At 42.6% G+C, this 26,530-nt stretch overlaps 1 protein-coding gene across 3 annotated transcripts; it reads right to left on the bottom strand.

The window, feature by feature from the left end:
• Positions 1–782: 782 nt before the first annotated feature.
• Positions 783–18,828, bottom strand: MYL1 (myosin light chain 1). Of its 3 annotated transcripts, none has more exons than XM_058839487.1 (7): positions 18,536–18,828; positions 7,982–8,009; positions 4,728–4,871; positions 2,954–3,127; positions 2,394–2,471; positions 1,872–1,924; positions 783–1,101 (listed from the first exon to the last, which is right to left on the bottom strand). In XM_058839487.1, the coding sequence occupies exons 1-6, from the start codon at positions 18,653–18,655 to the stop codon at positions 1,896–1,898; spliced, it is 573 nt and encodes a 190-aa protein (XP_058695470.1). In that variant the 5' UTR covers positions 18,656–18,828; the 3' UTR covers positions 783–1,101; positions 1,872–1,895. The 3 variants fall into 3 exon arrangements, with proteins under 3 accessions (XP_058695470.1, XP_058695472.1, XP_058695471.1); XM_058839489.1 differs by lacking the exons at positions 7,982–8,009; positions 18,536–18,828 and adding exons at positions 8,257–8,281; positions 9,052–9,185; XM_058839488.1 differs by lacking the exon at positions 18,536–18,828 and adding an exon at positions 8,257–8,281.
• Positions 18,829–26,530: the final 7,702 nt, after the last annotated feature.

Here is a 26,530-nt window from a genome sequence, read left to right on the forward strand (position 1 = left end):
TTGAACGGCTGTGGTTTATTCTGGTGCCAGCCACCCCCGCTGCACCTGTTGGCACTTGAATTATGATCATTTCCTGCATAGCAACTCAATAAGGCAAGGTAGGACTTTAATAGAACAGGCTGATACCCAGATGGGGATTAAGGCAGTTTAACGAACACTTAAGGAAGAGAGAAGAGTGATATTTAAGGGCAGGGATGTAACAATACTTCCCTGAGCTATGACTATTTCCACTGCTGCTGCAGAAGGGGGAGATGGCCTCTTCTTGCCTGGTACTGGGTCTGTTCCAGTTACAGAGCGCTCCAGGGTGCCTGTAACATCTGATTGCTCTTTCTAGTTGTCCATAGAGCTGTAAATAAAGGCAGAAGGTAGGAGTCTTCCCTTAGAGTGCTGTTTGCCTGCTGTTGCAGCAGTACTGAGGAGATTTTGCTGGGAAAAGTGGCTCTGCACTGTCCCCTGCTGCAGGGCCACCCTGCCTGGTTTTGGAACTTGCCACCTTTGGAGCTGTTCTGACAACAGATACCAGGTCGTCTTCTCCCAGAAATGTTCTAAGTGCTGATTTTGGTGGTAGTGCCCTAATTAATTACTCCTCCTCCCAGACCCTCCCAAAAAGATTTTTTTCATTAAGATCAAGTGAAGTGACCTACTGGAAATGTCCATATTTATATTTTTTTATAAAACTTTATTTTGTGGTATTCAGTACAGAGGGAAAATGAATTAAGTGCTGAATGCTGCTTTGAGTGGGTTTCAACAGATCAGGGAAAAAAGGCTTCATAGCCACAAAGTGACCACAAGGATTTATGGATGCTTTATTTTTCCAAGAAATTACATTGTTTCAATGCAAATAACATGGAAAGTGATGGTTGGGATGGATGGACCCTGAATGGTAGAGTTTATTCCATGTAATTTCTTTAGTAAAAGCTTGGGTTTTTTAAATGAAAGTTTAGTGACCCAAAGGTGATATCCATGGATGTGCTGGTAACAAATGGTGGGATGGAGTCATATCATCCAGTTCTATGCAGTTTCCATGTTGATGGTGACAGACTGAGCAAGAATTTCAGGCAGATCTCAAGTGCCATCTGGTCTTTCTAATTTTGGCTTGTTCTGGGAAGGAATGGGAGAGTTGTATTTGAAGTTAATGTTGGCTGAAGAAACATGAGCGAAATGGCAAACAGAGCCCTTGATTTCTGTTTTGAGGGGTTTGTTTCATACACACAATACGCATTGTTGGGAATGTGTATTTCCTTGGATAGAATACCTGGCAGTTCACATAAGCCCACAATTGTTTGCATTTTAAAGATAGCTGCTGGTTTGGGGGTTGATTTTTGTAGGTTATTTTTTTTTCTTTCTCTGGACAAAATAATAGCATGTAAAGGCTAGGGGACAGGGGGGTGAGGGTTGGTGTTGTTGTTTTTATTTTCCCATACTTGTAGGAGAAGTACTAAATAATTGAGTACTTTTGAAGCCCTCTTTTGGCTATTGATTATGGCTGAAAATATTCTTCTTCAGATGATTATTTTGTTTGAAGACCTGTTCTCAGTAGCTCACATGAGTATTCAGGACACTCTCTTAACAGAAATCTACAAATTATTGGAAGGTGTTTCCTTGATTTCCCTTTCTAAAAAAATCTCAATTGTGCTTACAGGATAAATGTCTCAGGCTGTCAATTTGCACTGTGTTTGAAAAATCTACTAAACACTTATGAGTTACAGGGCTGTGAACAAGAGCCAGGAACCTGGACTCCTGCTATCTTTGCTTTTGGACAACAGTCTCATTTTCATATTGTTGGTATCATGGTTTTGTAGCCTCTGTTTGCCATGGGTATATAGAAGCCTGTATGGATGAAGTTAAGTGTGCAAATGAGAAGAACATACCATTTGGTACCTGGGGAATTCCTCTTAGACAGACAGGATGTGCTTTACAAATGCTGTGGAAAAATACAGATATGCTAGTTAGAAGGAGCAGCAAACATCACCTTGGGAAATAACTCTAAAATTAACAGCTGTTTATGAGCTGATGGCATTAAAAATATGTACCTGCATCTGATACAGTGACAGAAAGTTTTTAAGTGTTTAATGTTGTACAAATCAAGTTCTCTTCCTGCTTAATTGTGATAAGACAGTAGCTATTGGATGCAATCACTGCAACTGCCCTACAGAAAGTCAGTCTAGAGATTTGGTGTGGACCAAAACAGCCTCCTCTGCTGTGGCTGAATCAAGTCTTTTGCATGGTGTGACTGCAGGATAAGCATATTGCCATGGTCCTTTTCACACATAAGTCCTTTGACCTAAATCAGCTGGAGCTTGTCTGATTTCCCTGAGAAGCTAAAAGGCCACTGTAATGAAATTGTAAGAGAGAGGAGAAATGTAGGATGGATGTTGAACTCTTGCACCTACCCTCATAGTTGATGCAGCCATTTGAGTCCTCCTGACCTTTCATGAGTTCATCTACTTCTTCTTCTGTCATCTTTTCACCTGGGAGTGGAGAGAACTTGTTTCATTCTTCACACAGGCTCAAACCTACAGCTTTTCCAAAGGCTTTCCTTATTTTGTGGGTTAGTGAAAAAAAAAACACCTATATATGGCATGAGCTTAATTAGTTTTAACTTCCTATAGAAGATGGAGATGTACATGCATAGGGATTCTAGTTATTCCTACAGAGTAAAGAAACTATGCAGCAAATCTATTTTTGTCCATTTGTGTTATGTCACTCTATTCATCAAATAACAGTTGATGATCTTAATGTCTGAATTTAGATGTAATAAGCCTAGCCTGTTCCTTTGGTCTTTAGTAGCTCTGTTTGCTTTCTTTGTAGGTTCACAGTCAGGAAACCCAGAGTCTTGCCTGGCTTGGTAGCCTCCCACCTCTTCAAACAGTTTGGACTGCCTTTCCTTCCTCTCTCCTGCCTTCAAACAGCAGCAGCTTTTGAAGTGCTGGCAGAGAGGATGATCCCTTACCCAGAGTAGCCAGTACGTGACGGAGCTCAGCACCCATGACCGTGCCATTGCCTTCCTTGTCAAAGACACGCAGACCCTCAACAAAGTCTTCAAAGGTGCCCTGCTCCTTGTTGTTGGCAGCTGCTTGCAGCATGGGCAGGAACTCTTCAAAAGTAATCTTCTTGGCATTCATCTCTGGGAAAAAAACACCAGTTGTTACATGCTAGATGTTTGTATCTGTATTCCTTAGGCATATTTGCCCTCAAATGTGGGAGAGCCTCCCCTATCTGCATTTCACAGCTCATTCTAGCTTTTACTCTAGTCTTTGCCTCAGAATCTGGATTCTCTTATCCTATTTGACATACATCTGATTTTTCACACCCAGGATCCTTCTCACATGGCTTTGTATGCTTGTGTTCATGCTATATTTTTCTTTCAGAAAGGCAATTTGCTGTATGAGTTAATATTTGAAAATATTTGGGGAGTGAGGGAGCTGCAGAATACATTCAAACAAAAATCTTGAGCCCCAGCAATGGGTAAAGGTAAACAAAGTGGGATGTGATGACTTAGACAAGCTGCTGAGGTTGTTCACATGTTACTGACCTGTTCAGGTTATCTGTGATGTAGTGGCACAGACTCTTGGCAAAAGGATAAACTAATTAAAACTAGGAAAGTACAGTGTGGTGGGTTGCCAATAGTAAATTTGGGCATGTTCACAATGGAGATTTAAGACCTCCTGAGCTTAGTTCATCTAACTCCTTTCCTCTCATGAGCCAAAATTGTAGTCCTCAGTGAGAACCTCTGCAAGTGTTGCTCATTTTGGTTTGTTTTGGGGTTTTTTTGTTGGTTTTTTTTTTTTTTTTTGAGCAAGGCTGTCAAATATAAGAATCTTTTTTATTCTTTCTTCTTTCCTCCTGGATCTTTCCATTGCCAGCCTTCATCTGGGCAGCAACGGAGCATAATAGATGGAAACAGATGGACAGATAATTTTCATTATACAGTCATTACAAGACCTATTTTACTATGCAGCTATATCAAAGTCACTGTCAGTTATTGCTGGAATCACTGAAAGTTCTGGTATGTCTCACCTCTGTGTTAGTCCTCAATGCTTCCTGCTGGTGCCAAAGATTTTTGAATTGTTCCTCAGAGTTGTCTTTACCAGGCCAGAGGATGTGAGTATAATTTAGCCCATCTTAATATGGTTCTGCATGACTGAAATCAGGGATCACCTGCTTCTAGGTCCTTGTTAAAATGAGGGGACTATAGTTTTTATCCTTTATTTTTATCTCTAAAAGGGAGGAAAAGGAAATAAAAAATAGCTGCAGTAATAAATGCTCAACACATGCTTCAGTGTGCCCAAGTTTGTACGAGCTTTGGGAAGACCATTCCAGTCAGCTGAAATATACAGGTGGGTTTCCTGCCCCAGGGCATGTCTTGGCTTCTTGGCAGAAGTTCTTGCACTGGAAGGACCTGAAGAGCTGAGTATCAGTTGTTAGAAATGGACTCACAGCTCTCCAAGCAAAGGCTGTGCCACTAATGGACTGTGAGCAAGGAGTGTGTGTTACACCTATGCTGAGTTGACAGCAAAACAGTCCCTACAGAGAACTCTCCATGGATTAAGCAGAAGGTTTTCCTCTGTTCTCCATCATTCTCTTCCAAGGGAATTAGTGAAATACCACCTATTGTTGCATAGTCCTCATCACTCCCCATCAGAGCAAAAGCTCCCCTCTCTCCTGCTGTGACTATTGGTGCTCCCCAGTCTCAGGAATGGCCCAAAAGACTGCAGGACACTTACCCTCTTTGCTGGGGTTTCCCAGGATTTTGTTGACCTCTGCATTTGTAGGGTTCTGCCCCAGTGCCCGGATGATATCGCCAACCTGGCTGAGGGTGATCTTGGCATCACCAGTCCTGTCAAAGAGGAGGAAGGCCTCCTTGAAGTCTGCAAGAGAAGAGCAACATTGAGCCAGGCAACTCCCTATTGACAAAGATGTGAGCCTGTTGTCTCCTGGCACTGTTCCACTGACTCCAGGGGAGTTAGCCAGGGGAATCTTTGGCCCACAGTCCCAAGAAAAACTCCTCCCCTCTGACATTTCAGTTTCACTATTTTTAAACTTTTATATCTACCTTTCATATCATTCCTGGCTCTAAGAGCCATCAATAGCTTTGTGACTGACCCTGTAGTTGTTTCAAGGACAGGGAAAGAAAAGTTCTGTACCGACACTGTCATTCAAGAGCGGGTTTCTTCACATGGTGTAGCAGCAGATGATAAAAATGTTGTTATCCACTCCACCTTATCTCTCCAGAGAACTGGGGCTGTCAAGTGCCCAGCAGTGCAAAACCTTTGCCTGCTCCAGTGGGTTCTGCCTGCAATCCCAGCATCTCAGCTACACTGTGCTAATAGGAAACTTGAAGGTGGATTTCAAATGCTTTTACTGTTGTTTTCCCTTAAAATTGCCTTACAGTGGGATTTCCAAACATGTTTGTTCCCTCTTTTTTTTCCCCTTCTTTGTATTTTGTCCCTGCTTCTTACAGATGTGTGAATATCCCACTTTTCCAGTGGAAGTACTCATGTGGTGCCTTTTCCTGTGCATTTCCAGTGTGTTCATTTTGAGACTTCACTTCCTTCAGTGCTGCCAAGTGATCAGGGCTCACTTATTTCCCCTTGTTGGACAAGGCCTTCAGGTACAGACCTTTCTCCCACAAAAATCAGCACAGATAATTTGCCTTCATGCACTGCCAGCCTTCATCTTCTGTTGTGAAGTTCCATGTCAGTCATATTACTATATTTTTTAGCTTTTTAGAATATTTTAATGAAGAAATGTGGCTTTTAAAAAAGAGGAGGGGACAAAGGTCAACTGTGTGGCTAAAAAGCTGTCTTTGAACCCCAAATGCCACAAGCATCTTGGCCTGTGCTGTTGATCTCTTCTGCACTGCAGTGTCTGATGATGCTGTGGTTTAGCTTCAAGTAATCCGAGTAAAATGTCTTTTCCTTGGCCATGATTCTCATCCAGCAGACACACAGGCTTTGTGTTTCTCAGCCTGTGTAATATTCATTCCACTTTGGGGCAGGTTTGGGAGTAAGAAGCCACATTTCAGATCATGTCTTCATTCATCTTGTGCTGGGGACATGCAATGCAGAGGTATTTATGTTTTTGCTTTAGTCTTCCTTGGTGGAGCTGTTGCTGGCACCCAGTAAAAGTGCTGATACACAGTGTCAGCCTGCTAGGCTGTAATCGAATACATCTGAAACTAATCCTCTTAACTGTCTCGTGTGAGACACCTATAACCCTTTGCTGCTACCTCCCTCTCCTTACAGCTTTTATTGCAGGGTATAAAATTATGGCCTTCTGGATCTGTGTAGAGCTTCCTGATATCAGCTCTAGCAGCTGAGATGGGTGGAGCTGTAGTGATTTATTCCATATTATCTGATCTTTCATCTGCTAAATCAATGACATTTGGCTGCAGAGAGGTATAAAACAGTGCCAGTGTTCTAATAGTAAAGCCATCAGGAGAGTTTCTCCATTTTGTAAATCCCATGAAGTTTTATGTTCACTGGGTTTTGGAGCTTTGGAGAAAAGGACTGATTTATTTTTGTCTCTCAGGCATTTCACAGCAATATATCCTTGCTGTGGGTTTCTTTTTATTAATTTTTTTTTTTTTAATGGCCATTACTATTTTATGTCTCTGCTGGAGCAAACATGTTTAAAGTCTGTCTGAGGATGGTACTACCCAGCTGCTGATGCATCAGCCTGTGTGGATGGAAATAGTTACTGAGGGTGGGCATAACTGCTCTTGGGAAATTCTCCCTGCCTCAAGAAACTTCTATTTGCTCCTCTGCTTGGTTCAACCATTGTAATGTTACAGCATCTGAATGATGTGGAATACGTAGGGAAGCTAAAAGAAATATTTTACTTCATTACATGTGCCAGCAGCTTTGAATTGAAATTTTTTTCCATAAACCCACCCAATCCTTTTGTAAAATTTTCAGAATTAAGAAGCAAGGAAGAGTCCAAATGACTTCTTTTGTGACCAAAAGAATCTGGACCGCAAGAAGAGAATTTTCACCAGTCTCACTTGCTGCACTATACCTCTCTTTATTGCTTTGATGGTGTTACTGAGAGCAGGCTCATCTTCACAAAGTTTAGGGCTCCCTCAAGACCTGTTTCTAGCTATTCCACTCCCTCTGAATTTCTAGGAAATCCTTGTATCTTCCTTTCTAAACACTTCCTTCAGTCTACTATATGTGCTACTGATTTTTTAGCATTTTAAAATATTACTTAATATAGCCCAAATGCATATCTTAGGCTATTCAAAACACTTAAAATTAGATTTCCAGAGCTTCAGTGAGAACTATTGTTCATGTCAGATTTTTTGTCTCTTTCTAGAAGATTGAAACAAAAAATTTGGAAGCTGCAAGTTGCTTGTGAATCAAAGAATACAGCGAGATGTTCAAGAATTGCAGCATATCCAGATCATTTTTTAAGCAGCAGTTTACACAAGTCACATATTTGCTGACTCTTTCCATGCTTAAAGAATATTTTTACAGTAAAACAGGCTTTGTTTCCTTCCACAACACCTCCTGGCAAAAGTGACATGTAGAACTCTTGCATCTTCTGCCCATGTGAGATTGCAAAGTCACTGCAGCTAAGTTAAATTTTCAGCCCACTTTCTCCTTCTGTTGTCTTCCTTCTGCCTATTTCCCCAGGGACTGCCAAGTTCAAGACTTATTTTCAGCATCCTTGTGAAGAGCCAGAACAAGAGTACAACTGAAGAATGTTCAGTAGGTAGAGACAGGGTGTTTCCTCTTTGTACCATGGTATAAACTTCTCCGTTCAGAGAGAATGTAAACAAACATCCAGATAAATTACATGTAGGTCTACAGTCACCTTCTTGTTCAGCATAAGTCATCACCACTCTGAAGTCAAGAGTCTGGTGATTTATACCAGATGAAGTCTTAGCTCATTGTTTCAATAAAAGTTAATTTCTGAGCCTTTAGCTCTTTTTTGAACCCACATACATGTAAAACACATCAGCTCTCTTGTAACTTACCATCCTGTTGCTCCTTGGAGAACTCGATCTGTTGGAAGGAAATCAATCACAAAAAATAGCTTAGGAAGGGGGGCTGGGGGAGAACCTGTGTGTTTTCTAAAGCATCCAGCTCAATCCATGAGTCATCTTCCAGAAGAGCAAAAAAGTGGCCTGTCAAATGTGCAGAAGCAATGCAGATAGCAAAAGAGCTGTTAAGGCTAGTGAATATTTAGCATTTGGTAGCCATTTTGTTCCCCCTCCTGCCCCCATTAAAGTTTAACTTTGATTTGACTTACCATTGATTTCATCAGCAGAGAAGGACTGCAGTTGGGGAGAAAAAGAGAGAGAAAAAAGAGAACTAGTACTGCTGAAAATGCACTGAGAGAAAGTAAATAGCACAAAGTACCCGAGTGCTTTCACTTCTGTCTTGTCTAATGTAGTTAGGCCATAGCAACCTAATCTAGCAACTTCCTGCATGAAAATGTATCAACAAGGCTATTCTTATGGTTTTCATGAAAATTTATGTCCCAGGAAATGCCAGAGATGTGGCAAGAACCAACAAAAATCAAAAGTCTCAACTAAAAAAGAAGTAACTAATTACCATCAGGTTCATTTACTCTCTTAGCATAGATCCGTTTTAGTTATACGATCTGAAGTAATATTTCTAAATAAGCAGCTTTTTCCATCAACATAGAAATTAAATTAATCCCTTAAAATCTCAAATTCGTTTTTGACGGTATGTTGTTTCATAAAGTACTAATCTATGATATTTACTTATATAAAAAGATGATTTTTCCTCATGACTTTAGCTGGTTGCATTTGATTAATAAAAAAAAAGCTTAGGAAATTGTAACAATTCTATCACAAGCTGTGGGAGCGGCTTAACCACTACTGTTGCCTGGTTTGGAACTGGAGGCAAACTGGAAAGCCTTGCATAGTCCTTTAGGTTTAAACAAAACCAAGCAAACCTAAACTGTCTTCTGGACTGTCCTTCCCCCACCACCCCAAGAGCTAAGGTGGGCAAGAAGCCCGATTTACTTCTGTAAAACACACTGGCTGGCTGCTAGCTATTAGCTCTCCAGTGCACCCACCATGGTTGAGTTGGAAACGCAGAGCAGCAGACAGGCAGGAAGGATTAGCTGAGAGGTCTTGAGAGTGGTCCTGCTTTCCTTGCCTTTCTTGCCCTTATTTATCTGGTAGTGCTGACGGCAGTGCCTGGATTAGGTGTCAGAAGGAAGAGGTCCCTCCCCTTGGCGAGTTCTTTAGCTTTCTTAGGGCAAAGTGACAGGAGGCTCCATGTCTTGATAGACATCTTATGATGGCTATTTTTAGGAGGCTGAAGAGGGGCAGGGAGTGACAAGCAAGAAGTTTGATTCATGTCAGCACTTTCTGGGTCCGTACCATCAGGAGGAGATATTCCTTGTCCAGACCTACCAAGACTTCCTTATAGGGAAGGATTCTATTTCTCCAGTAAGTGAGCAAGGAGCACTGAGGGTGAGGAGTGCCTCATGTCTGCCCAGCTGGCTGGGTGGCTTGCAGGATGTGTGAATGGTCCTGCTGCCTGTCTTCTCAGGGGGGATCCAGTTGTTGACACTGAGCAGAAAAGTTGTCTGTCAACAGAGGTGGTATCATGCTGTGAAGCTCTTCCTCTGCACTGATCACATTTTCCAAAATTTTAACATTATCTGTGTCACTTGGAACCAATTGTATTAAGTTAGTGGCTGATGTGTAGATGTTCCCTGCAGGGCAGTGGGAAACCTGTATTCATGTGATCTCTAGGACACTCTTCCCCTTGGGCTTGGGTTAGGCAGGGCACCAGGGTGCTCGGTTTAGCACTCACAGGTGTGTACAGAAGTGGTGCTTCTCAGGTGTTTGTGGGGTTGGGGCGAAGGAGAAGCTGTGATAAAAGCTAAGGACCCCAAAAGCCTTTGTGAACTGTAAGGATGACTGCTCACAGTGGGGGAAGGGGTACTTGCTTTTTGGGTTGCAGGCTGGTCATGGTGGTCCTGCAGAGAGGGAACAGGAGGTAGAGGCTGCAGCTTCTTCAGTAGCAAAGACCAAGGCCCACTGTGCAGCATCCCCCAAGACCAGGTCAAATATCTCAATGGATGTTATGACATGAAAAAGGATTCGCAAACTTTGCTCCAAGCTTCTTCCTTTCCTCTTGGCTTTCTTCTTCCTTGCCTCAACCAGATCAAGAATGTCATGAAACCAAGGTGGGAACAGTTGTGTGACTACAACAGACTCCCAGTTCTGAACTGAAATCCCCTATTTTAATTTCTGTTGGTTGCCTCTGCTAAGCAGTCACTGCTGCTGGTTTTGTAATGATGAGATGTGATTAGTGAGGAAAACCTTCTCCTGTAGCTTGCTTAGTTACCCTGACGAGAAGCATGACCTTTATGATTGTGTCTTTTCAGTATGTTGAATGCCCTGAGTGAAAGAATCAAATTCAATCAGACTTAATTTTACTGTTGTTTCTAAACTGAACAATCAAATTGAGTGGATTTGAGATACTAATCTCCAAGCAAAGACTTTTCTGAGCTTGCCATTTTAGCTGGAAAATGCTCTGTTTGAACAAATTAATTGCAAATTTTTAGAAACATCTGGAAATATACTGAGTACAAAAAAAGCTCCACTGATAATTCCTTGATTTTGGGTGGTTTGTTGTTGGGTTTGGGTGGTTTTTTTTGCAATTTGTAATCATTAGCCTGTGGGAACAGGGGTGTGTTCATGATAGTGTAGCCACAATCAGGTGTGGCTGCATAGAAAGGGGGCTGATGGTTTTGCCCTGGGTTTGCTGACATAGGTTTAGCACAGTGCAGAGCTCCTGATTTACACTGGCTGGGGCTGGAATTCGGGTGAGTGAGAATGCTCATCAAGATCTTGGCCATCAGTCCCTGTGCATTAATAGAGGAGCTTTCAAAAGACTTTGGCAGAGCTAAAATAGTGTCTGGGTCAATGTAGCATGTTGGTTTTTGTGGAATTTCTTGTCTGTCCTCAGCATCTTGCTCTCCAGTGCTGGCAACTGGGAAATGTTCCCCTGAAAACAGATTTGAATTGTTCTGTTTGTTTGGATTTTTTTGTTTGTTTGAGGGTTTTTTGCTTGTTTTTGTTTCAGGGAAAACTCAGATTCCTTTTCTTGAACAGGTAGGTTCTATGTTTGGCTGCCAAAACAACTCATTCCAAAAGATGCCAAGCACAAAAAAATTGGAGTGCACTTGTCTTGGGCATAGGAAACAGATACCTGGATTAGTCATCTGGCTTAAATAGGCTATCAAATATTATAGCTGAGAGGGGTCTACATATAAACTGATTGTCTTGTGACCTTATTAGAATTTAGCTTAGAGTTCAGAAAAGGAAAAGCTAGTGCATCATATCAGCCCTTCAGTTTGGTACTGATCCTTGAATAAATCTCACTAGACAGAGTTTTACTGGGGAGGAATATTCTAGCATGGGCACGTAGCTTTCACTTAAATGAAGAATTGCCCTGCTCTAAGACAATAGATCTGTTGGGGGGTTAAAGTGTACTTGCTTTCAGTAAGGGCAGCTACAAAATGGCCTGGATGAAAAACATTTCAAATACTCCTTTAAAGAAATTAAAGGTGGGATTTCTGATTCTAAAAGGAGCTTTCAGAAAATTCAAAAGGGACAAAAAAGTATTTTGCAGTGATCTGGTCTTTGTTCTGATCCTGGCAGTGTTCTCTGCATTATCAGAGGACACTGTGAGTCTTGAGGCTTCAGGGACAATTTTGATATTTCAGGGAGTTCAGTTTAACAAAAACTGAATGCCCCACCCCTAGCAAAAAGAATGAAAAGTTGAAGCAACTGCAACACACAGGAAAGACCAGAATGACTTGGATTTCTCTAACTTCATATTTATGGGCAGAGTTATTACCCAGAAGGATATCTGTGCCAAAGAAAAAGGTGGTGTGTTTTGAGTATGTTTTTTTGTTTGTTTGTTTTGTTCCTTGCATTGTCTGTGACTACCTTCTAGTAATTCTGTTGTCAGAGGCATTTTGACCAGGTCCCAGCTAAAGGGTGGGATTGATGGGGTTGTATGCATCTCTTTTTTACCAGCTAAATGGAGACACAATCCATACAAATCCTTACTTCCAAATTATTAATAAAGTTCCAGATTTCCCATAAATCACTGGTTTATGTGTCTTAGGGCCCAAGCTTTGCCATGTGATGCTGTGCTCACCTCCTTAGGCTGGTGGGCACTGGGGCTGAGCACTGTTTTTGTGCTCACTGTAACTCAGGAAAGGTGTGGACAGGATGAAAAGCCCTGGGGAAAGGTGCTGCTGGGAGTTAAAGCATTAAGCTGCTCCATCTGTTTGTTACCTTTGGAATGAATGACAAGAAGTGAATCATCTTAGGAGTTTATTAGAGAGAATCACCAACTATTTCAAGGTACTGTCTCTCTAAAAGAGACTAAGACGTGTTGGATATCTTGGAAAATCAGAGAGGATAAAATTTGAGATTCTTCTAGGATACTCATTGTATATTTAGCCTTCTATTCAGGACTGAAGGGATTTTTTTTATTTTTTTTTTCAATGAAGTTAGGATTGTGCCTACAGTAGATTATATGATACCTGCTAACTATTAATGTCTGCTCCTTGGTTAATACAGCTGCACATCTTTCCTAGCAGACCTCACTGAGTGCAGGATTACACAGTTTTCAAACCCCTCTGAAATCTGGCTGTCCTTTTGCCATCCCTCACTTCAGTTCTATAACTTCTACAATCAATGCCACAGGTTTTAGAGAGGCTGCTTGTCATCTGAGTAAGAATCAGCAGCCTGATGCATTTAGCTTCCTGCCATATGAGGCAGAGAAACTTTAGAAGAAGAAGAGCTCTTGAGAAACTAAGGTCTGTTTTGAGAACAGAGCTGCCTAGAAATACAACTGAAGAAAGAATAAACACAACTTCCATTAGTACAGGAGAGAAAGTTGCAGGTGTGAGATACTATGAGGTTTGAAAGAATAGTTCAGAAATATGTCTGAGTTTAAATGACTTTACTGCAGATTAATTTGACTTTTTTCCTAATAATTTTGTATAATTTTCCAGTTTAAAGATTTTTAAAACTTGAACCTTCACAGTTGCTTTGCAGCTGTGCAAAAACTTTTGGATGAACCTTGATGTTTAATTAATGTGCCCTTCTGAAATGTCTGGGTATGTGCTCTTGATCATATCCTTTTGAATACATTTCATTAGCTTCAGGGGGAAAGAGCCTTCAGCTGTGCTCATTTGTAAACATGTCCCATTTCTAATTGCTTTTGTGCTTGAATGTGTATAATCAGGGGGACACACAAGATGTGAGGCTCTGAAGCCCTGCTTTTGGAGGGATTTCTTGTTTTAACATGCCTCCCAGTGGCACTGTTAGAGTATTAATGTAATTTAAACCCTTGCTACTTGACATTTAAGTGCTCTGAGGTAAACCAGTCAGTCCAAAGTGCTTCTTGGCAGTGGCTCCAAGATGTACTAAAGCCTTAGTGCAGCAAGGGCAAATTTCCAGGTTGCTTGTTTCATATCTCCTTACAGACAACTTCTTTCTCTGCTTGTCATTGGCTAAATTTGTCACCTTCTTGCCTTATGTAACATTAACTCAAATATCTTGTTACTATCTTTCACAATGTCTCTGTTCTCTAAGGGGGCTTAAAACAGTATTTTAGAAATATTCTGAGGTCGTTTTGATGGGACTAAAGCTCTGCCACAGAACTCCTGTTAACACTTGGAGGTACCCTGCAAGCTCTTCAAATGTTACATTTTGTGTAATTTGCTTCCCACTGTTTCTACCAAAGTTTGCCATTCATCAGAGACTCCAAAGGCCATAGGAATTATTTCTTAAACACTGCTAAAGCTGTGAATTACTAGGAATGTATCTTGTTTAAAGAAAAAAAAAGTATTTTTTGAACAATTTTTCCAGTTAGCAACATTAGTGAAAAGTTTGTACTAATAAATGTGGGTAGCTTTTTGATGGGCTCCTTGCTTAGCAGCAGTTCAGGAAGAAAAGGAGGCCAAGTTCTTCTGAAAACTGCAAACAAAACTAAGCTGTGTGTTTTGTGTGTTGTTTCCAGCAGTGTTCCAAGGGGATGTCTTGGTGTGCAGCAGTCCTTGTCCAAGTTGCCTGTCCTGGGACACCTTTCTGCCATCCTTGCCTGTGCTGTGTTTGTCAGCAATGTGGGCTGTGACATCTCAGGCTCACAGAGGCAAGGGCTGGGGCTGCTCCGGGCTGCATCCTGGATGGTGCTGTGTGCTGGGTCAAAGCAGCAGCAGCAAGCTGGTCTGGATGGCATCAGAGTCCCACCTGTACACCTCTTAATTCATATTGACATTTATCCCCTTCCTACCTGTAGGGACACTTGGGACTGCTGACCTTGTCCAACAGATCACCCATCCCAAGGAATCCTTCTGGAGCCATAGCTGGAGATACATCAGGCATAATTTGAAGACCTGAGCCAAAAGTTTCAAGTAAAAACCTGCTGTTGCCTAAGAAAGCCCTCAGCGCTCCTGGGCAAAGCTACTGCTGGCATTCCTGCTCCCACTCCATGGCTTCATGTGGAGCTTGTCTGCAGCACAGCAGCTCTCTGGGTGCTTCAGCTGACACTTGCAGTGCTGCTTGCCCTCTAGCCCATGAGCTTTCTGTCAGTGCATTTTAGTCAGTTTATCTCTCTCTGGTTATATTCACAGCAATGTTCAGAGATGACCTACTCAAGGAGTGACTGTAACAAGAAATAAGGACACTTGGAGAAACACCTTTTACTGCCTTAAGAGCTCTGCAGTTAAAAACAGTCCCAGGCTTGCTTCCATGCAACAGGCATCATTGACATGCATCACACAGTTACATCAGTTTTTAGCAAGTCTTTACTAGTTGGTAGCTTTCAATTGTTTTCCTTCTAAACATTTGGGTGGTTTATCTCCGGTTAGGCATGGCATAATAGATGTCCTGGGATTTCAGTCTTGAAAATACCAGTGCAGGAATCCTTGTGTACCCCTGAACCTCAGTTCCACAGAGGACACTTGCCCAGACCCTGTCTCTACTCAAGAGAAGATACTCAGCTGTATCCTTGGAGCAAAGGACCTAGTGTGACAGCAGACCAGGGTGCTGGACATTCAGGACACCATCTGTAGAGTGGGAGACTGCCCTCAGCATCTTCAGCATTTGCATCCCAAAATATCCCAGTTGATTTTATGAGCCTGGGCTCTGTCCAAGGGCTGGTTACCTGTGCTGGGAAGGACCCTTAGTTTTCCACTAGAAAACCAACATACTTTTCTTGTTGGTAATAGGGACTAAGTTATACAGATTTGTGCAATGGGAAGTTTATCCATTTCCTTCTGCCTCGATTGCAAAACCAAGCATGAGACATCTGCATCACTCATGTTTCACCCCAGTTGTTACAGACATAGACCCATAGTAATGCCTTTCATGAGTTAAACATTCCTTCTCACTCAGGCTTGTGTGTGACAAGAAGGTTGATAAACAGATAAGCTGTGGTTTTAGGAGGGAACGGGGCCACAGTTTTAATTGGAGAATTCTTGGGGGTCTCTTAAGAAAATTATTGATATGGTCATTTTGATTTTAATCGTGGTTGGTTCCTGGTAGTGGCTCTCAGCTGCATCCATTGCCCTGTTCTCTTTTCAGTTATTATTCAATTAATCTTTGCCTGTGCAAATCCAAGACATGTTAGTAATAAGGAAAATTGGAAATATACATTTGGTTTGGAAAGGCTCGTGCAAAGCAGTTGAGATTTTGTGCTGTTCCCTGAGCAGAGGGAAATATGGCTTCACATTTCCATTTAAAAGCAAGTCCCTGCCTTCACTTTCTTCCTACGGTTGTTATACTGTAGCCCAAGGTGAGCTGTAAAAGGGCTGAGTTTAGAGACTTGGGTCTACCAGTTGGGTATTCCTGTTACTCAGTTTTATAATCAATAGATGTTGCTCAAAAATAGAACATCTTATATTAGCTGCTGTTGGCACAAGCAAATCACCAAATATTTGCTCTGATTTGGTTAATTTCAAGAGATCAATAAAGAGCAAAAAAGTGCCTGTCACAATTTTATCACAGCTTCTGATGGTGACAGACAAACCCAGCTTGAGTCCTCTAAGGGAAGGAGAAAAAAAGCACCAAAGCTGTAAAATGTGTACCCCAAGAAGTACAGAAAACCAGATTCCCTGAAGATGGGCCAAGAAGGGCATCTGAGTGGGAGGAGGTACCACCAAGAGAATCACTACTCATGTTTGTAAACCACCACGTTTGTTTTGGAGATTATTATGACTTCTGATGCCAACTGAGAATGAAGTGCACAGCCAAACGTGGCTGGTTTGGCTGCTGCAAGCCCTGCTTGGGCAACTCCATCCTTACCCAGCCCAGCTGTAACAAGGGGCTTGGAGAAAAGCTACCAAAGCCTTTCTGTGTGTTTACCTGCTGTGTGGCTCCCCAGATCATCCACTGTAGCCTGATGTTCCCAGGCACCTCTCTTGACTAGCAAGCTCTACCATGGCTGCTAATCCCCCGAGGAGTGAAGCACAGCCCAGTTGATCCCCTTGTTTAAAGTGATGTAGGTTTTTGTCTTCATGTCTGGTAAATCACTGCAAAGAGCCCTGGGTCAGGATTGTTCACTGAGTCCCAGACAAAATCTTAATTTTAAGTACTCCCTGCCTCCAAAGTTTTGCTGGAAATGGTGCTGTAACTTTCGTCATGCTGAGACTTTGGTGATTGAATGGAAGGACTGAGAAATAATTGAGGGACTGGGCTAAGACTCAGAAAACTTTGATTCCTGACTCTGTCACATATCCTAGACAAATTACTTATGACCTGAAATTGTTTCTGTTCACTGCCTGAACTCTCAAAATGAAAAAAAAGGGGTAAAAACCCATGGTGGCTGGCTGGGACCCCAGAAGAAAATATTTTGTCTGGTATCTTTCAAAAGAAAGCCTCCCTAAATTCTATCTTTTTTAATCAGTCTGAATATGACAAAACCTGGAGAGTGCTCTCTGTTCTACCACTGTATATTTCTTGCTGCTATTTCCTTTAGCTAAAGGAGTGAACTGGAAAGATGCCTCAGAGTGCAATCTGACATTTTTTAGCTGGTAATATATTATTATTTATTTAAAGATAGATTAGCTAGGTTCAATGGAGTTTAAAATTCTATTTTCTTCTGATTACTGGACATAGAAAGCTATCAAATCATATTAAGTCATTTAGCAGGAAATCTAGCTTGGTTCCCCATCATCTAGTGCAATGTGAGGCCTAATCTAATTTTCAGACAGTGTGCTCAAAACTAGTGGGTTTTTCATGTACTCTTCAGAATTCTAAGTATTTCAAAATGTCTTTTTTTTCCTCTTGTCAATGGCTTCAGCTTCACTCTTACAAGAAGATATATACTTTTTTAGAAAAATACTGACTACAGATTGGGGAAATTAAAGTAAACTTGGAGAAGTTTCACTAAATGGCTTAACATCTCAGGACTATATGTATTAAATTTGTATTAAATTGTATATTTAATTTTTGTGTTAAATTGTATCTGAAATACAATTCTTCATGTATAGGTCCTATTAGTAGTGTTTGTCCTTCTTTTACCCATAATAGGCATGATCCTTTATGTAGAATTTAGCAAATTGGTCCTGGGACCAATCAGCTTGCCAGGTAGGTGCAGAATAACTATTTATAGTCTTACTCAGAGAAACTAGTCTGTCTCTTCATCTCTTAACTGCTTAGCCTCCCTCTCCTCTTTCCTAAGTAAAGAATCTCCCAAAATAGAGGATTTTTCTCCAAAGGGTCAGGGAAACAGTTAGTGATGTTGGTTGGCATGCAAAATCTAGAGACATTATGAGAACAAATGGCAGTGTAGTCAGAAGGAAACCTCCAAAAATCTCCTTCTCTTTGTTGCTTTCAATTTGCAGCAAACTATAAATTCTGAGCAAACACGTAAGGATGAGAGGAAATCACTTGAAATGCTTCCATCCATGGCTTTCTTGCTCATGGTCTCACCAATATTCGTTGTACATTGCAAATGGAAATAGGCAAAACTGCCAAATCTCTCTGTTTTAAACTGTTTTGTTTTGTTTCTTTTGAGGATAAGTCACACTGATCTCGAAGCACGTGGCCAGAGGGTCATCAGGTGGTTCAAAAATTTGGAAAAGAATTTTAAACTGTAAAAGATTGGTTTTTGTACAGCACTATGGGAAAACACTGTATTTCTCATTTCAGTTACCCCATTCCTATGTCCCTACTTTAGGGGTTTTTGTGGTTTTTTTTGGTTGTGTGTTTATTTTAAATTTATCTTTGTCAGACAGGTGAACTAATTGGGTAGAAAAGTTCTGAGGTCCACACCCCAACACACTTTTAACATCCCTGGGTTTCACTGCTCAGTTAAATCACACGCCATGCCTTACACCCTGCATCTACTAAAACAGCCAAAAGCTCAGGCAGCTCAGCAAACCCATCGGCCGAGGTAACTCATTCATTTCCTTGCCGTGCCCAGAGCGGAACCAGACACAGGCAAGGCTTCCCTGCAGCTCTTAGCCAGGGCTCTGCTGCCTCTGCCCGTGGGCCAGCACACTCTCAGGGATTTACCTTGATGCTCTTGAGGTCGATGGCGGGTTCTTTGGGCTTGGCTGGTGCAGGTGCTGGTGCCGGCGCCGGTGCTGGCGCGGCGGCTGCCGCTGGTTTCTTTACGTCCTTCTTTGGTGCCATTTTGTGCTGCTTAAAATGGAAAGTAAAAGTGCCCTAAAAAAAGAAAAGTTTGGAAAAAAAAAAAAAAAAGCCAAAACCCCAAGCAAAAGACCACTTAACAAGTGATTCCTGGGAGAGGAGCAGTGGTCAGAATGAGCTACAGCCTGTACCCTGGAGGTGGACCCGATGTGCTAAACCCTGTAAGGGCATATATATATTTCACTTAGTGCCTCATACAGTACTGACACATGCAGCTGGATTGGACAGCAGATAATCAAGGGGGATGTCATTCTAGCTAGAGCTATAAATGGAATATAAGAGTTCAGGGCTTCATGAGATCAAGGGACTTTTTCCCCTTTAAAACACAATCTACCTCCTCTGTGGTTTTTATGCATGCAAAGGAGAGGGAAATATAACAAGCCCAATTTCAGATCTGCTGTAGATCTGAAATTTGGATATGGATTGAACAGTCCTTCTTCTCATCAGAATTTTAGTTCTGCTTAAGTAATAAATCTTTCTTTCCTTCCCTCCCTTCCCCTTTTCCCCCATGCCTGTGTAGTACTCCCAGAGGATTCAGTTTCAAACAGTAATTTTGACTTTCATGGCTGGGGAGATCATATTTTTCCAACCCCATTTGCCTCTCTCTTTACAGCCCTTCTCTCCTCCTCTGCTTCCTTTTTGTTCAAGGAAGTGTTACTCAAGCAAAGGCTCTGGGTGTTTAAAAATAAAGCAGACAAATACGGCAAACACCGCAGCACCTTCAGCCAAGGCATCTCTCCCTGACCTGACCCTGGGTGTCTTTCAGCTGTTCTTACTTTTCCTTTCCATCACATTAAGACTGTGTTTAAAATTGAAAATTGCTTCCTTTAATATTTTACTTTGATCTTCTGTTCCCTCTCCTGGGGTTAAGCTGTGCCCTGAACGTATGGAGGTCAGCTAGATGTTGTCTTCCCACACTGAAAAGTTTCCTTTTGTTATGCATTTATTATTGTAAATTAGCCATCAGACAGTGGAGGTGCTTCTGTTTCCACCTTGTTTGCCTGCCATCCTGTGTCCTTTGTTTATCTTTCTACCCCTGGGTCTCCCAATGGATGGATGTCCCTGCTCTCCATGCTCTCCAAGAGACACAGCTTTCAGGAGAAGATGGCTTTTGTGCTTTCACTAGAATTTTCCCATGACAACAAAACAGCTTCTAACTCTTTAAACTTGATGATTTCTCTGAGTCCATGTGATTGAGATTTTCCACAGAAGAATCCTGGAGTGCTGATTGTTCCTCCCTTGTCTAGCCATCCCTCTCCTATTTACTGTCCAGTCTCCTCAAGTTTTGTGCTAGGAAGTGCAAGGCTTTTGCTAGGACCCATGTTTCTGTCTCATGAACTGTTGTGTAGAATGTTTTTTACTTAGAAGTTAAAAGCTTGAAGGCCTGGACATTCAAAATCTGTCAGGATATCCAAGCACTTGCATTTTTGATTAATGTGTTTTAAGGAAGGTAAACTTACCAAAAATATGCATTGAAGAGGGATGGAGAGTTGCTCAAGGTGTACTTCCATGTAGGATCATGCTCAGATCTCTTCTTTACTGTAGCCCATGACCTTGAGCAAGGGACTTGTTGGAAGTTGAGTCATCCCTTTTGAATCAGTAGACCTATGCTGATGGATAGAACTTGAAGCCTTGGCTCAGTCTCTGCTTTAGGGAACACAGACTAGGATGGACTTTATTTCCTATTTCTGTGCCTTTGGGCTAAAGCCTGTACTGTATGAGGTCTGCTGGCTGCCTGCAAGGTGCTTTATGGAGGGATTCCTGCTCTGCTGGACTGTCTGGGAAGGTGGGAGCATGGACTCTGCACTGCTGCTGATCAGCAGGAGCCTGTGGACTGTCATCCCCAAGGGGCCTGATGGAGCCATCTCTAGTGATTCTGATGTTTTAGACCAAAAACATCACAAAAACAGGCCAAACTTCAGTTCTGTAGAATGAATCCTGGAGGTGTAACTTGATGGAAATAGTCTAAACCAATTTTTTTTCATCTCTACGCTTGTGAGAATTTCATTGCAAGAAAGAATTTGTGATGATCTAATAATTTCTGCAATCACCTGTGATTTGCAAAAAAATAAGCCTGAAAGCCACCATCAAATATATATTTTTAAAGGAAGAAAGGATTTCAGGAATGAAGAACAAACTTAGTGGGTTTTTTGCAAAATTGTAGCCTGTATAATAACACAGATGTGTCTGGATGTGCTTCATTCTGCCAGTAAAGGTGATTTTGTGATGTGCTGACCCAAAATAATTGTGCATTGATTGGATGAGAAGATAAAACAGGTATGGAGGAGGAGGATAGCAGGTCCTTTTTTCAATTGCTGGGTTAAGGATTTGGATCCAGTCAGTTCTCTGGTGCTGGGATAGGACACCACAGGTTTATCTGCCTGGCAAACTTGGATGTGTGCTGACATCTCTGGGAACACATCAGGTATGTCCCTAGCGAGCAAAGCCTTTCTAGGTGATGCAGAGATGTGTCCCTGTGGCATGCAGCTGTGTCAGGAGAGGATTAGGTTGGGTATTAGGAAAAGGATTTTCCTTTAGGGGGTGGTCAAGCACTGGAACAGGCTCCCCAGTGTAGTGCTCGCAGCAGCAAGCCTGACAGAACCCAAAAAAATGTTTGGTCAGTGCTCTAGGGCACAGGTTGTGATTCTGTGCAGGGCCAGGAGTTGGCCTCAGTGATCCTTGTGGGTTCCTTCCAACTCAGGATGTTCTGTGAATCTGTGATCTTGCATGGGAGCTGAGGTTTGCAGTTCTCTGGCAGTGCTGTGCCATCTCACCCCAGGCTGTGGGTTCCAGGGACTGCAGCAGGAAGGCTCCTCTTTCACCTTTAGCAGCCACTTCTTGCAAGCAGGATTGCCAGAGCAAAATCCAGGCTCTCCCTTGCTAGGACTTGCCAAGATCCATGTCCAAGGGAAAGAAGCAGCAGCTGGGAATGAAAATTCATGGGCATCTGGCTTCTTGGGTGCACAGCTCCTGGGCAGTGCGTGGATGCTTCTCTCCTGGTGAAGAATTCATATTGAGGGGAATGAACAGTGAAGCTTCATCTTCCCCAAAAGCCCAGAAAATTCAGTAGGGAGAAAGGTGTTGGTTGGAAGCCATGTCCTGTTAGCCCTGACACTCACTCACACATCTTGCATCTTGCTTGGGGCTTGTTTTTTTATTGGTTTAATTGATGAGGATACAGCTCTGGCCAGTGCAAAACTTCAGTGCATTTGGGCTGGATTTAGTTGAACTAACATAAGGGAAGTGTGTTTTACATCCAGATCATTGAAGTGACTCATTCTGGCACTTCTGAAGTGGAATGTGTTCCTTTTGTCAGGCTACTCACAGAGAGGTGGTATCAATTGCAGCACCAAAATGGAAATGGGAATACCTGTATGGGGCTGCACTCCCTGTGTGTTTATTCTGAGATCTCTGTCTTTCTGGTCCATTTTTAAAAGGGAAGCTCTGTTTTGGGCTTCCTGTAGCCCAGGGAGTCAGGCTCTTCTTCAGGAGGAGGGAGCTGATGGTTTAAATCCATACTGTAAAATAGAAGACAAGATGTTCTGTATTTCAGGGGCCGTGCAAGCCCTGGAGCTGTTGGAAGAAAAGCCAAGTGCTGTTGCTTCTGCTCTATTTCATAATGAACTCCCTTTGAGAATTTTGCCTTTTGCTGTCTAAAATACCTGAAAATGCAATTAACTTCCTATTTGTTTAGTGGAATTGCAAGTGAGTTCATGGCAACATACCAGATCAAGCACCAGGGGAAATGTTCGTTGCTCTGAAGGAAGTTTGCTTTCAGGCAAGGTGTGAGAATACAGACTATTTACAAACACCTAAGTGCTGTCAGCACATTCCACTCTTTTCCTGGAGACTTTCTCCTGTCCCATGTGCATTTACTCACTGTAATTTCAGCTAGTATGTTTTCTCTTTCCTGTGATCAACTGCTATCCGACACCTGTTGCTGTTAAATATTTGCCGTGTTCCTCTTCTGAAGGCTGGGTGGCTGCAATGTCAGCAGGAAAAATTACAAGTGTACATGTACCATTTGGCAAGCAGCAATCTCCAAAAGATTGCAGTGGTCTGGAGCTGTCCCATGGAACAAACACATATTTTATTCAGCCCATAAGTGAGAAGTGGTCTCATTTCCCAATTTAAATACAGGGATATTCATGGAGGAGCCTACTGAACACAAACAAGGGAGGTTCAGTGAAATTTAAAATTAATACATGCAAATGATGTTTTTTTTCCAACACCAGTTTAATTGTACACCTCGGAAGACTGTTTGAAGCCAAGAACCTAACAAGGTCCAGGAAGGATCTGGGTGTTTAGGCAATTATGAGGAATGTATGACTTACTATAATTCACAACAGATTTGGAAAGAATATATAATCCATTTTACTGTGCTTGAGCAGTTCTTGAACGGATGGGAGCCTGGGTGCATTTTTCCACACCACGATGCTGCAGAGTTCCTTGTGTTCTCTTCAATGTGTTTTTTGCCATGAAAGAGCAGGGAACTGCTTGTCTGATTTGATTCTTGCATGTTTCATCACTGCCTTTAAGTATTAAGCCAGGGATCCACTTCCAGCAAACTTAAAGGTCTCAGCTTTAGCTGTAATGCTGGCTCTGTGCCACAGAGTGCCTAATTAATCTGCTAATGAGTTGGCTTTTCAGTGATCACAGACACTTCCAAGAAAATAGCAAAGCCTTTTGCTGTTCAGGATTCTCAGAGCTACAGAATGTCCTGATAAGCTGTAGGAACTTGTGTAGAAGAGAGTCAAGCCCTGGTCAGCAGGTTTTGTGGATCTTGGTCTTAGGACCATGTCAGGAAGGTGGTCTGGGAGCAGGGTGGGGCATGGGAGGAGATGTGGAGCTGCCTGCAGGGCAGCCAGGAGCCAGGATCCCCATGGGATCTGCAGGTGGTGGGAAATAGGGCAGTGATGGGTAAACACTGGGCACAGCTTTATATAATGGCCCAAAGATTGGATTGCATGGACAAATGAAAGGCTCTGTTGGCTCAAGGCAAGTCTTGTCTCTTGGCTCCTTTGGGTGCTGTGTAAGGTGTTGCCAGCCTGAATACAGCCAGGGGCACGTAGCAGTCACAGGGCAGTGCAGGCTGAAGTCAAACCTTGCTGAAGGAGCAGGCAAAGGAATGAGCATCTAAAGAAGGGGAAAGAAGGCACCAGCTGGTGAGCCACATATAGCACATGGCTGACTTAGCACTTGTGCCACGCTGTCCTTCTGGTCAAGGTTTTCTAATTCCGTCCCAGACGATGTCAGCGTCCCCCAGCAACTGGCAGCAGCACATACAAGGAGTTCCCCGGAGAGCTGGGGAGCGTCTGGCAGTCCCTGCCTTGCGCCAGGAGGGCTGCCTGGGCGGGGGAGCAGCTTCCTGAAGGTGTGTCTGCTTCTCAGCCATGCCCAGATGGCTTGGGGGCTCCCTTCAGCCTCACCTTTGGGCAGCTCACCATCCTCATGCCATCATTTCCTGCGGAAGGAAGTGTCACCCAACTGCAGTTTGCTCTCCACTGTCCTGTAAAGTTTCCAGCCATTTTCTTGGTGCCTCAGTTTCACTTCAGTTCAGTTTCACTTCAGTTTCCTCAGCATGAGCACCAGTTTATAGATCACTGAGCATCCAGGCTCTAAAATGAGAGTGCCTGGCTAAATGTGACAACAGCATGCATGAACAGAGCGGGCTGGAGGCAGAATGTGTGCATCAAATCCCACCAGGCAGGACTCTCCACCAAGGAGAGCTGGCAGGCCTGGAGGGGTGCTGTGTAGTTTGAAATACAATCATTTTTTAAGCACTGGATAAGATGTTAAATTCTGCATGCTCTCTTATACTGCACAGGATAAAATTCCCTTGGTGCTGCTTTGGGATTCCTGTGTCTTCAGAGCTCCACAGCCTGGGCTGCAGAGGTTCCCTTGCCTTTTCCTTCCTCTCTTTTCACTGGAGCATGCAGCAGAGGATTTAAATTACTGCCATTTAGAATGATCTGTCTTTCTTGGATCCCATTTTAATCTGCTAGGGGATGGAGTGACTTCAGGCTTGGAAAGGGCATTGAAAGCCAGCTCAGTATCTGGCCCAGACCCCCCACACCTGCATTGCCAATGAAACCTGGAGGGTTTTACTGTCACTTATGGGGCATCAGCCTCTTTTCTTTGGCTTTTTTTACTTCTCCCTCTTGCTTTTGACATGAAGTGCTCCAGGTCTTGAGTCAGACCAGGAACTAAAGGACTAACTGGCTTAATGTGATGTAGTTTAAGTTTTGCTGATTTCTGTTAGGGATCAGCTGGACTTGAAATCTAACAGAACTCAAAGGTCATATTTGTTTTTAGGAAATCTGGTGCTTTCACAATCTACACTTCATTTTCCTTTCAGTCATTAGTAAGACTTGTCAATGAGGATAACTTTCAAGACACAGAGCTTGGAGATATGAGCATCATTCTCTGAGATCATATGTTCTCTGTCCTTGTCACTGGTATCCTGTCTTTGCCAAGCACACAGTCTGCATTTGCTTACATACTGCTAAAAGCCCAGACACTCCAAAATGTGTTTAATTTTGGAGTTTTGTAGTTACCTGCATGATTCTTGCTGTTGTGTTAGAATTTAAGTGCTATGTAGCTCAGTCTTATACAAACCTTGAGATGGCCCAGCAAGAATGAAACTGTAGGAACCAAAATTTTTCAGCTATTTCCATGTTTAGCAGTAAGTACTTTGGATATATGAAACCTGTGTATTTGTGCATTTTGAATCTTATCCATATTGTCTTTGGGGAGAGGAACCCATAACTACATTATCATATAATCATTCCCATTATAAATATCTCAGAAAGCTGTTTTAAGAATGTAAGTAGCACTGTCAAGGCTTATTAAGCCCTGACAGAGGTCCCCACAAATATCAAGAATATATCTGTACCACGGTTGTCTGAGAGGACACAAATGAACACAAAGCATTTGGTGAGCTCCCCTTTTCTCATGAATCACTATGATAATGTTTCTAAGCATCCTGTGTAAAAAAGTGTCTGTATTTAGAGAACTGCCATGGAAAGATGGAGCTGACAGTTTGGGCTGGAGATTTAGGAGTTTGAGGTTATTGTGTCGGGTGGCAGTGTTCCCTGTGGCACTCCCAGCTGTGGCATCCTGGCAGGCTGTCCTTGCACTTCTCTCAACCAGTCAGGGGCAAAGAGCCTGCTTTTAAAAATGTCACAAGGTGACAGTGTGGGCCCCTTAATGCTTTTAAGTGTCAAGAGATGACAATGTGGGTCCCTTAATGCTTTTAGTGGGAGAAGGGAGACTCAGCAACCAGTCATGCTGCAGTCCAAGGTGAGAGAGCACACAGTGAGCTTCCTTTTTTTTCAAGGAGGCAGGAAGGTCTCACTGCAGCCAGCAATACAATGGATGAACCTGGCCAAGCTGCTTGAAACTAGCAGTGATGGAGCTTGGCCACTTGTGCTGTGCTCTTAATGCTTGTGTGCTCACTCTGTGTGTGAAAACAAACTTGGTGGAGCACTGCAAAATCTTCCCAGTGGAGCTGCTCCTCAGTGCAAGCCTGTTTTTTGGGGAGCAGTGATGTACACATAAGAAATGTCTCTCCTTCAGGGTCTGTCAAGAAGCTATGCTAGCCCTAAATAGACTGCTGCCACTGCACTCCCAATTTAGCTGGAGGCAGGCAAGTGACATGGTAAAGCTCAAGAATGTCACTTTGCTACTTGTGTGACCTATGAGATCAGAGGTTTTTAGGAGATACACAGTGACTCCTGCAGAAAGTGCTGCTGGATACAGGAGGTGGAAATCCTGTGGGATTGGGCAAGATGTCAGAACACAAGGGACCCCCTGGAAGGATCTCTGGCTGCAGGGAGTGACTGAACACCTTGAACA

The sequence above is a fragment of the Poecile atricapillus genome, chromosome 5, assembly GCF_030490865.1.
Source record: "Poecile atricapillus isolate bPoeAtr1 chromosome 5, bPoeAtr1.hap1, whole genome shotgun sequence".
NCBI classification, from domain to species: Eukaryota; Metazoa; Chordata; class Aves; order Passeriformes; family Paridae; genus Poecile; species Poecile atricapillus.

Excerpts from the sequence above, each read along its gene's own strand:
- MYL1 (XM_058839487.1), bottom strand. The coding sequence starts at position 18,655 with ATGGCACCAAAGAAGGACGTAAAGAAACCAGCGGCAGCCGCCGCGCCA. Across the intron at positions 2,472-2,953 it reads TCACGTACTGGCTACTCTGG|GTGAAAAGATGACAGAAGAA; the intron begins GTAAGGGATCAT and ends CTCCACTCCCAG. Across the intron at positions 1,925-2,393 it reads TGGCTGCATCAACTATGAGG|CATTTGTAAAGCACATCCTG; the intron begins GTAGGTGCAAGA and ends ATTTTTCCACAG.